At 39.8% G+C, this 11890-nt stretch overlaps 1 protein-coding gene across 2 annotated transcripts; it reads left to right on the top strand.

Moving 5' to 3' along the window:
* LOC111238650 (lactadherin-like) lies at window positions 1–10571 on the top strand. Of its 2 annotated transcripts, none has more exons than XM_022768262.1 (10): window positions 1–228; window positions 3277–3402; window positions 3490–3621; window positions 6537–6650; window positions 7222–7403; window positions 7513–7668; window positions 7753–7897; window positions 8454–8638; window positions 8725–8880; window positions 9627–10571. In XM_022768262.1, exons 1-10 carry the CDS (start codon window positions 153–155, stop codon window positions 9768–9770), a joined length of 1416 nt encoding a protein of 471 aa, XP_022623983.1. In that variant the 5' UTR covers window positions 1–152; the 3' UTR covers window positions 9771–10571. The 2 variants fall into 2 exon arrangements, with proteins under 2 accessions (XP_022623983.1, XP_022623982.1); XM_022768261.1 differs by having other exon boundaries at window positions 8436–8638.
* Window positions 10572–11890: the final 1319 nt, after the last annotated feature.

Genomic DNA, 11890 nt, shown 5'->3' with positions numbered 1-11890 from the left:
CATTCATCACGTAGTCCTTCCTTTACATTCCGAAGTCCGATTTTTCCGACAGCACTTTAAAGCAGCATACGTTGGAAGTTAAGCGGCACCCAGTCGCTCAGAGCAAACCAGCAAACTAACCTGCGGAGTAAACAAAGCAAAAGTAAACAAATATGAAACGTCCCGGAAATGTAATAACAGCGTTTCTAACAACATGTACTCTTCTGCTTTGCCTGTGTTCAGTCAGAGGTAAGTTTGTTTTTTTAAACCACTGACACGTATCAAATCAGATTAATCGCGTTCATATAGAACTGTTGTCTGTTTATGTTGTCGACTTCTCAACGGTTTCTAAGTCTATAACAAGCCATTTTATCCACAAAGGGACTTTGGCACTGAACTATGCCACCTCGTCTTCTTTTCCATGACATGTTCTTCCCCGTTTCCCTTTACGAGGTTAGTTCAGTCTAAAGTAATGAAACCAGTTCATAGGCCTGCTACTTTTACTGACACCTAGGGATCCGGTTTTGTGAGTCGTACTGTGTCGAGGACCCTTGGTGAGGTGGGAAAAGTGAGGGGGTTTAATGAATGACAAAGGGAGAGATCTGCAACAGGTTGGCCATTCAAATGAAACACGTCTCTCTATGCTGAATGCCTGTAACTTAATAATGACAGTCTTTAACATTTTCCATCAACAAAAGTGACTTCAATATTCAGGATTCAGCCGTATACAATTTTTCCTAACAGCAGTCAATATGTAATTTGTACATCCTATATCCCAAGATACCAGCTCCTTATTGTCATGCTATAATTGCTGATTAAATGAGAGACTACTCTGTTATTACAAGGTTCTGTTTTACTCAGTGGTTATACTGAAGAAATGTTAATTGCAGTACTAAACTATTCTTTTGTATGTTTTTTTCTCTCTTTTCTTGCGTGCACCACCCACAGTGAAGAGTAATTTGTGAAATTTACATTTACATTTCTGGACACTCTTGAAAACAAGATGACGCATTGCAAAGGGCTCATCCTGTTAAAATAATTGATATTGTATTTTTAGGTTATATTGTTATATTATTGTTGATGTAAACACCTCTCTGGCCACATGAAGAGATGGTGCAGATGGAGAGGAAAATAACACCATATGTGATCTTGTCTGGAGCCAACATGAACCAGCTGTCCACTCATCCAACTTCAGTTTGACCTGGAACATGTGCTGCCAGCCAGGTGCATTAAAATCCTGCGAGTGAAATCCAGAGTGACTGTCTTTTATGTGGCTGCTGTTCCTCTGCTGCTATGATGTTTGTATACATTCAGTGCCTATTGCTTTGCTCATTACCCACCTGTCACTCAGGTGTGCTGTGTCCTGAGCCACTCCTGAGCTGCTGCACTGTCATGTTGTGTAACTGCTCATTCCTGAAAGAGCTGCATGCTTCTTTGCAACCTGGCTAATCCTCCAAGCTCTTAATCCAGCACATAGACATGTTCTGTTGTCACTGTTGGCTGCATTTGCTATTTGTTTATGATTTTGTTTACACCTTTAGATTTTCCAGTATAATCAGTGGCATAGAGCTGAAAGGTTAGTTGATGGATCACTATTGGGTGGATTACTATTTTGATAAAAGATTAATTGAAAAGGCCTTTTTCAAGCATGAATTCAAAACTTTCCGTAGCTCCAGCCTCTAAATTCTGAGGATTTGCTGCTTTTCTTTGTCTTATGTGATAACACGTTGAATATCTTTGATTTGTGGACTGTTTGTCAGACAAAAAAATTTGTTGACTTGAGTCACTTTTCCTTTCGTTTCCATTCAATAGACCAAGTGATTAATAGATAATGAAAATAATTATTAGTTGCAGCCCTGTTTTCAGTATCTATATGCAATAGGACACACTAACTGTCCGTATGTCACTACTGCACAAGTATAGAGCTGAAAAAGACAAAGAAAAGTATTTATGATATATTAAATTATTACAACTTCCATTCCAACATTCATTGACATTGTTTTCACATTAAACTCCACTGTGACCACATCAAATTTCTTCTTCTCTTCTGAAACACATCACTTCAGTAGCAAAGCCAGTCTGTCCAAGTGGGCTGACAACAACTGTCAGATGTGTTGTCGCATGAAAACAGTTTGAGCGTGTTGACAAAATCTGCAAAATTATCGTGCTCACACACTCAGTATCACATTCCTACACCTCATGAATGTGGTGGCACACTTTCCAAAAAGATTAGTTCTTCAGTGTTCACTAATTTCCTGCAGATTTTTACCTCAATGCGCCCAAAGAAGATGACAACAAAGTCTAGTTAGTACTTGAATGATAACTTTGACCTGATGAGTCAACAGACTGATTAAATTGATGTTTTGGATTTCTGAGTTAAAGGTTTTGTGTGACTCATGAATCTGTTCCCTGCCGCTCCCACTTGAGGTCTTTGCCTGGTCCAGCCAGGATCTGTGACTCAGCACTGCAGCACCGCTGTTTTTACAACCCTCAGGCCAGACACTCTAGCAATGAGAGGAAACACAGTGAATCCCTCACTTTCCCCTCCCAGTACACATTATGATGCATTAAAACACAGTGAGCACTAAGAAGAGCTCTCATAATGCCACACATGTATCCCAAACTCAACTCACTTTGTGATATTCCACTTTGATATTAAGGGGGCACTCAACCAGTTTTACACATTGTGTTACTTTGACTTTTCACAGAGCAAGCTATTCAACCAGTGAGACTGTCATGAGAGTTATTTTGGCTTGGGCTTGGAGACGTCAGGTTTTTAGCATGGAAGTGCAATACTTCCATAACACCTTTAAATGTTTTTCAGGGCCTGTATTTACCAAACTTACACTTGAATCTACTCTTAATCAACCAGGACACATCTGGAGTCCAAAATACTTACCCAGGAATGATTTTATGATGAGCTGTTGTAACTTACTCATTGCTTCACCCAGGCTTACCTTATTTTCTTTTTCTTAACATACTGAGTGGGAGCTTGCTCTGTTCAGTTGTGGCTTAAACTTGTTGGTGGAGAAAGCAGCATCAGTAACACAAAAAAATAGACCAAGAGTTTCCTTATTCAAGAAATATCATGTGTTGTAGCTGCAACGAATTCTCATTTACTGCAGCTTCTGGCAGCAGAGAATTTTGTATGTCTGGTTTCCGCTGCAACAAGTTAAACACACCAAAGTCGTACAACTGACTGCGTGAAAATGTGAGATGCGCAGCTGTATATATAGTTGCTGAAGTGACTCCATACCTTACACTCCCTGATTTTCTCCCTCAATCTTATATACTCAGGCGACTACTGTGAGGTGAATCTTTGCCACAATGGAGGAACATGTGTGACAGGTGTAGGAGAGGATCCCTTCATCTGCATCTGTGCGGATGGCTTTGGCGGAGACACCTGCAACCTGACAGAGACAGGTAGGGAGAAGAGGAGTTTTTTGGGGTTTGGGACAAAAAAAGCATCATCAATCATGTGTTAAAACTGATCCTTCTTCCTTGTCTCAGGACCCTGCAGCCCTAACCCCTGTAAAAACGATGGGGTGTGTGAGGTCATCACTCCGACCCGACGAGGAGATGTTTTCAACGAGTACATCTGCAAGTGCCAGCCCAGCTTCGAGGGAGCGCACTGCCAGATCAGTAAGATACTTGTGTCTGCGATTAATTACCTTGAGCTGCCCTTTCTGCACCTGTACACATTTACATTTACATTTACTCTTCAGAAATATCTTTGAATTTTAGTCTCTGTTGAGTGCACACCTTTATACATGTCAGTTTCTCTGGAGATGAGTGTTGACATGAAGCATTTATCATTAAGAAAAGATTTTGTGGCCTAAATAAAAAGCAGAGCATTTAGATAATAGGCGTAGGAACTAATGATAATACTGATGGATTCTAACACAGGAAAAAGGAAGCAAATAGGAGACAGTAATACAAATAGTATTGGGCTTAACTCTCAGCAAATTTCTCTATAAAGGTGAACATGAGCTTTTTCCATGCTGTCACCGCATCAGCGGGGGAAGAGATGTGCAGGCAGCTCAGTAGTTTCATGAAAGGCTCTCATTCAAGGGGCTCTGTGGTCACTCTTTTTGGCTAATTAGTAAAACACCACTCCAAGTCTCTTAGCATGCAGACGCCTTCCACACAGGTTCACCACTGAATCTGTTTGTGCTTAAGCTTGACCAAATCAGATGAAGAATTTGATAATAATGAATTCCATCATATCCTCTTAATATAATAAATTGCTAAAATATCTTTGAATTTTTGCAGATGTTTTGGATTATTAGTAGAAGGATGACTTCAAAGAATTAGAAAAGTAAGGGAATAGAGGATTATATTCCACAAATGTCGTCATCAAAATCATCTGGAGTAAAAAAAAAAAAAAGTGTTTCTGATGTAGCACTGACACCTGTAATTAAGAAGTGTAAACAACTATAAGCTTTGTGTGTATGACAGCTGAGAGCAAAACACATACTGATGTAAAAGATAGAGTCATAGTTTGAAAATATAACTTTCATTCATCTTTGTGAATTAACAGCTCACCCTCCCAAAGCCCAAAGTCTGAACACCAATTGTAGTGTTTGTGCAGAGTGGTTGTCCGCTCCCAGATATTTTCTAACGGTGATTCAGTGAGACGTCATAGGCTGGACAGGTATGGAGATGCCTGAATGGGGTGGAACCTGTGCCTTATACTGTAGACATTAGACATAAATTCATAGTTGAAACTAATGATGTTATAGTGGTTAAATAGTATTTCAGAGGATATCCAGCTTATAGCAATAGTTGCATTTCATCTGCAAGAAACGCTAGAAACAATGAAAAAAATTGCATTTTCGAGTGGAACCTTTAAATTAAAATTCAGGGTACCACATTTCTTTAATTCATGCCTACTTGGAAAGAATATCATGTCAACATTTCTACATAAACATGAGAAAAATAGTCACAGTCAACAAAACAAATTGTTCTGTACAGCCAGCACATTGCAGGCTGGATTTAAAGAGCAAATCAGTAAGGCTGTTTCACAATCTGTCTCTTGGTAGGATCACTTGTTTCTCAATGTTATTAGCCTTGCTGTGCCAGTGTTGTCACTGCCATACAGGCATGTGTTTCTGAGTTGTGAGCAATCCTCTTAGTGTTAATGGGAATAAGAATTAAACAGTCCCATGTGGCATTACGTCAACCTGTCATATGCTTTAGTTCTGAGGTCTGGTTTCTTAAGGTTAGTGAGACAGGTGAAATGAGTCTTTTGTATTGACATTTTCGGTTTTTAAAAAAATTCTAAATATTTTTAATGGCAGTAGAAAATATTCAAATGAAAAAAATGAAGCAGGTTAGACTATGTGTAACAACTTCCTATATAAATCAAAACAGATGCGAAGGTGACATGAACAGACACCAACAGTAGCTTTGCGTTACACCCCTCATACGAACAGAGGGGTCCAGAATTCTGAGACCACTTTCCTATTCACTTGAATGATAGTATGATTCATTGATAGATTCAGTTGCCTGTGATTCACTAGCTGGCTGCAATGAGGACTCTTCTCAATGCATATGTTAGGGTTAGGGAAACATAAACACACATTAACATTCAGTTAAAACCAATAATTCCCTGAAAGAACTATTGTTATTGACCAGATTATAATGTATATATGCAAAGACTATCATTACTGAGGGATCTACATGCCGGTCCAGCAGTTTTCTGTCTCATCAGCAAGTCACTTGCAGTCACCTGGCATCCCTCAAAAACTGAAAAACCCAGTTGCACATAGAAAAAGGTTCTGATGGTGAGAACTGTTATGTTGTTTGGATGGTATATTGTTTGGTCTAACGTCTGAGAAGTGTTTGAATCATCATTTTCCATGAAAATATTTAGGTCCTTTTTGAAGATGATTGAAAAGAGTAAAATGTGCTGCTGTTGAGTTAAAATTATGTGTTTATCTCTCTGCTCTAGATAAAACACACCGTGCAAGTGTGCCACCTTGTGGAGTGTAGAGAGTGTTACGTGAGCTGTGTTAGAAGTGTACTCAGCTGTCTGTCAGAATTATTAATCAAACTAAAATGCACCCTTCAGACCCCATTTGTTTGACAGTATATTAACAGTTGAAATGAATGAAACAGATAAAACTGGCTTCATGGCCATTGCTGGGTTTCCAGGTAAAATGTGTGCTATATGTAGAATTACCCTCCTTTGCCTGTTCACATTCATTAAGTCATGACACAAAATACAATTATCAATCGTGATCTTTGACCCATAACCTACTGTGCCCTTTAAACTGGTTGTCCCGTCTCCTCAGTGTTGCCCTCGGGGGCATTTCTGTCATCGCATTAGATTTAAGAGAAACTACTTTTCACCAACTGTATGTTGGAGTCACAGTGAGGCTATTGTGGCCATCCACCTGTCTCAGCCCCGCCTCTGTTCTCTCTCTGAGTCTGACTGAGCAGGTGTGCACCATATCTGGCCATCAGCTTTATTTGAAATAGTTAATTCTCAATAAATCTAAAGTTTAAGTTTAAAGTTTAAGGAGTTAAAAATAATGAGGTGTTTTGTTTTTCAGATGTGAATGACTGTGCCAGCCAGCCTTGTAAGAATGGAGGGGCATGCAGAGATCTTGACGGAGACTACACCTGCCAGTGCACCTCACCATATGTTGGAAAGCAGTGTCAGCTACGTATGTTCACTTACTCTGATACATGTTCATTCACTTGTCTTTTAATGTACTGTTTCCATTGCACAAGTGGCCAGTTTTGACGGATGTACTTCCTCCTATATGTACTTTTACTATCTACTATCCTTATAACCATTTTAAAATGTCAAAGAACATGTTTCTGGAAGTGGCCATTTCCAGAGTATGTCTCTATTCAATATTATAATCATTAGTGCAAAGAGGAGTATTTATAGTATTTAAGTACTTAGTATTTTACTGTACTGTACTAAAGCATAAGTAAAAGTCATGGTGTATAAGCTAACTTACGATACAAATTAAATGTTCCTCAGTTAATTTTAAATAAAGAGAACATCACTGTATTTGACTTCTTACAATTGATTTCAAATGATTTCTAAGAAATTAAAAGAATTGAGAAATACAAAATAAACCTGCATGACCAAATTAAAGCACGATTATTTAACCATTCAACAATAGAGACTGGAGAAAATGTGTACTCTAAAATGTGGACAGGCAGTTGATGTAATTAATTACTTCTACCTTTGATAATGGTCTAATGGTCCATGCTATTTCCCAGGTTGCATTTCTCTGCTAGGGATGGAGGGAGGCGCGATAGTGGAGTCCCAGATTTCTGCTTCCTCTGTGCACTACGGCATTCTGGGTCTCCAGCGCTGGGGCCCGGAATTGGCTCGGCTCAACAACCAAGGCATCGTCAACGCCTGGACATCAGCCGCCCACGACAGGAACCCCTGGATCGAGGTGAGAGAAGACGGACTGAACACATTAACTAAAACATTGAGGTCACATTGACTGACCAGTGAGGAGCTATGAGGTTCACTGAAGCTACACTACTTGTCGTTGACTCCAGATTAATATGCAGAAGAAGATGCGTCTCACGGGCATCATCACTCAGGGTGCCAGTCGCATGGGCACGGCTGAGTACATCAAGGCCTTCAAGGTGGCGAGCAGCTTTGATGGAAACACTTACAGCACTTACAAAGGGGATGGCCAACGGATGGACAAGGTTAGACCCATATTAAATATAGTTTACAACAACAAACTTTCTTTTCAGCTTACTCACCTCATTTCCTGTGTCTGTTTGCTGCAGGTTTTTGTTGGCAACATAGATAACGACAGCACAAAGACCAACCTTTTTGACCCTCCAATCGTGGCCCAGTACATCCGCATCATCCCTGTGGTTTGCCGCAGGGCCTGCACACTGCGCATGGAGCTGGTGGGCTGTGAACTCAATGGTAAACACACTGATAACATTCAGTAGAATTCTAATGCACACAAGTTCAGGAACTTGGCAGACAGAAACAGCGGTTAAAAAACAGATTTGAAGTTAATGAAAAAGTGCAGATGGCCTACAGTAGGGTTGACTCAAAATTATAGTTTCTATTTTGAGTGAAGGTTGTTGATTTCTTCTTACTGCAATCTTGCTGTCCATCATAATGACAATCAAAGATTTTATTTCTACTGCATAACATCTTGACGAGGTTAGGCCACATAGAAAATGTGTAGTATAAGCATTTGTAGCTCTTTGCACTTTATTGCATGCCTTCTTCTACTTTGTGTGCCTCTCTCTTTGGTCACTGGTGGGTGTAAAAATAATTCTAATCAGTTGCACGCTCTGTGACTCTTCCTAATTTTCTGTAAAAATGGTGGGTGAATTTGATTTGGTCTTTTCTTTGGGTATCTTCATTTGTCATTTCCCCCTCTTTCTCGCTCTTTCTCCTTCTGTCGCTTTCCCTCCCTCCCTCCGTCTTTCCACCTGCTTTCGATTCACAGTTTATTCAAACACGGCAGGTTGCTCAGAGCCTCTTGGGATGAAGTCTCGCCTCATCTCAGACGGGCAGCTTTCAGCCTCCAGCTCTTTCCGCACGTGGGGCATTGATACCTTCACGTGGCACCCTCAGTTTGCCCGACTGGACAAGCAGGGAAAGACAAACGCCTGGTCTCCTGCCCACAACAACCGTTCAGAATGGATCCAGGTGAGAGAAATGTCATCACTGGTGAAATGTCCCTTGACACCACCAGATGTTGCAGAGTATAACTGTTTTCTTTGTTGCTTCTCCAGGTCGATCTAGAGAAGACAAAGCGCCTCACGGGCATCATCACTCAGGGGGCGAGGGACTTTGGGGTGGTGCAGTTTGTGTCAGTGTTTAAAGTTGCTTACAGTAACGATGAAGAGTCGTGGAGTATGGTGAAGGACGAGAACACTGGCAATGATAAGGTCAGACATACATGTATATAAAATGTCTTTCCCTAATTCAGTATACTGAATATGTATGTCTTAGTAAATGAGTCTGATTTCAATTCAATAAGAGGTTTTCAAAAAGTAAAGTGTTATTGTTTTTGGTCTATCTCTTAAGAATGTAGTCTTTAAAAAAGTAATTCACAAAAAAAAAAAAAGTCCAGAAAGTCATACATAATTATCAGCCTGTCAGCATCCCTTTCTGTTTCTCTCTTTTCCTTTGTGATGTGATATATTTTTGTAGTTGTGAGTTGTAAGGGCCCGTTCTCCTTACAGCAGCCTCTTTCTCTGAGAGGATCAGGAAATATTTTTTCTTCTGTCCTTTACTAGAGCATTTTGGCTACAGTGGCTGGACCCACATGACCCAATAAAACTGTAAAACATGCTTTGATGTTTTTACTGAGCTACCAGGCTCTTGACTTAATGATGCTGCCCGGGGCTTTGTCTGAATGCTCTGAACGTCTGGGTGGGGCTGGCAGGATCTGAGCTGTCCAGTTGTCAGAAAGCAGCACAGCTCGGTTTGATTAACAGCCACAGAGGACGATTGGTCATTAAGGCGTTTGGTGGTCGTAATCACCCAAAGAACATTGCAGTATCATGAAAATGCGCAGGTTCAGCTTGGTTGTGCTATTATGTTAGTTAGTGAGATGAACATTTATATACGATAACATTTGCTCGGTAAGTAATTATTTTACTTTAACCATAAACTTACTGTTTATTTGCAGCTTTTCCAAGGCAACATTGACAACAACACCCATAAGAAGAATCTATTTGAGCCTCCGTTCTACGCCCGATATGTTCGAGTCGTCCCCTGGGAGTGGCACGAGCGCATCGCTCTACGCATGGAGCTGCTGGGCTGTGACGACTAGAAACTCATCAACAACCTTTTATCGATGCTCCATCCTCATCCACCTGCTCCATCTCCTCAGACCGCAGCGGAGAATGGCTCTCGAACAAAATCGTCTGTTTTGTATTCCATGGAGATCGTGTTAGCTTGGACTTTAACACTTGTAGCACTTTCTGACTAGAGATCTTTTTATGTTTATGTTAATAAAATTGTTTGACATTGCAGCTTGTAAATGTAGCTCATGGAGAGTCCTCTATTGTTTCGACACACAGAATTTGCACAGATTTGCTCTTAGTCTCTATTATTTGTTCATTCTCAGAATCCAAATTGATTGATTGAAATCTGCAGACTTGATAATAGTGTTCCTCACCTCTTCAGTTGTACTCCAAGCTAACCTACTTTTGCAGCCCCACACCAGGAAATAATCCTGTTACTTTTTTTGTAGTTTTAACAGTCTGCAGAGGACACATCCTCACTAGCATACTCACTGTATCTCACTATGTCTATTATCCAACTGCTGTTTTGTTACTCTAGCACAAAACAGAATAATAACACAGGACATGTGCAATATATTGTATATTTTGGCATTTCCAATTGTCTGGGAAGAGAAAATATGTCCAGGAGTAGAAAATTTAAATTTTCAAATTGGATCTGCAGCACACTTATTGTGTCAATCAAATGATTGAAAGAAAAAATGTAGGGATTTTTGCATTAAATTTTTCATGTGATATCTGTTTTTTACCCATTTTAACAGGTTTGTCTGCTTCATTCTTGCATATAATTTCATTATAATTTAATCCTTTTTACAACAAATGTGAAATATGTAGAAAATAAACATTATTTTACATTTTTTAAAATTCATTGTTGGTCTTGAACTGAGATCATTTATTAAATGTTAAAAGAAATCTGTGTGTTTATTTTCAATCACACACACACACAACACACACACAAAACATGCCTCTGCTACGCTTTAGTATGAGCTGTTATACTGTACGTCGCCAGTTATGTTACAGTTTTCTTTCCACTGCTGGCCATAGCGTTCAGTGTGGTCAGACAATGTCCATGTCTGAGTGAGTGTTGGTGGCTCAGTTTTGCATGGACTGGTCAGTGAGGCTAGATACAATCATTGAGGCATGAAGGAGAGGAGCATGCCTCTTAAAAAGTACTGACTCTGGCCATCTGCATTATTCAGGTGGTGATATAATCCAGAAAGTAGACTTTGTTTTTGCCGTCAAAAAGTTAACATGAAAGGGAGCTACAGCAGGATTTCGTATTTGACTAGAAGCTCGCAGACAAAACAGAATTAAACATTTTACCTGCTGTCACTTGCATTTTGCTTTCCTGCACAAACTTCCCCAAAACACAAAGATGTTATGAGTCTTCTCCACACTGGACTACCAGGCTTCAGCCTGCTGTTTACGAGAGTAATTACACCCTGTTAGCCCCTCATCTCCCTGCTAAGCTCGCAGTTCTGGTATGCTTGGCCCCTGGCAACAGCTTTCATCTCTATGAAATGAATGCAGTGGAGGACGGAGCATCTCTGTCCTCACAGTGTATGTCTATGCCTACTGTATGTAGATGTGTATTTTGTGTATGTTTTCCTGCAGGGCCTCCTATAAAACATCCAGGAAAACACAGCTGCAAGCTGGTGTAATGAGGGGACCCTCTGCAAGAACATCTGCTTTCAAAGAGTTCAGGAGGGATGCAAAGGAGTTGTCACCCAAGATACTTCTCCACAAACAGCCTATTTCTTATGGTTCGGCCTACTGGGATTTTTTAAAGTCATTGTAACTTACGTTTGAGAACTAAAACAACTGGTCGGTGCTTTCAGAAAGTAATTCACTCAGTGCATATAACATGCTTTGCAGAATAAAATCATAATTATACTGAATTTCAGATTGACCTGAAAGCAGATTTAGCAACATATAGTGTATGTTGTTCAGCGAGAAAAAAACTGAAGGGTTTAGTAGAATAGATAACATGATGATTAGGTTGAGATTCAAATGGATAGTAAGCCTTTCAGTAAAATAATTTTACAAAAAAAATCCAATCTTTGAATTTTCTGTAGTTCTACAGACAATACTGGAGAACTGGGAAAATACATTATACAAGATACACATACAAGATTTCACTGTAAAAAGA

The sequence above is a fragment of the Seriola dumerili genome, unplaced genomic scaffold, assembly GCF_002260705.1.
Source record: "Seriola dumerili isolate Sdu_G_001 unplaced genomic scaffold, Sdu_1.0 BDQW01001449.1, whole genome shotgun sequence".
NCBI classification, from domain to species: Eukaryota; Metazoa; Chordata; class Actinopteri; order Carangiformes; family Carangidae; genus Seriola; species Seriola dumerili.
Note: the sequence above shows the minus strand (reverse complement) of the source record. Positions and strands in the feature narration are given on the sequence as shown.

Coding starts and splice junctions, on each gene's coding strand:
- LOC111238650 (XM_022768261.1), top strand. CDS start 153: ATGAAACGTCCCGGAAATGTAATAACAGCGTTTCTAACAACATGTACT. Junction 3,622..6,536: donor GGGAGCGCACTGCCAGATCA/GTAAGATACTTG, acceptor TTTGTTTTTCAG/ATGTGAATGACTGTGCCAGC. Junction 6,651..7,221: donor TGGAAAGCAGTGTCAGCTAC/GTATGTTCACTT, acceptor GCTATTTCCCAG/GTTGCATTTCTCTGCTAGGG.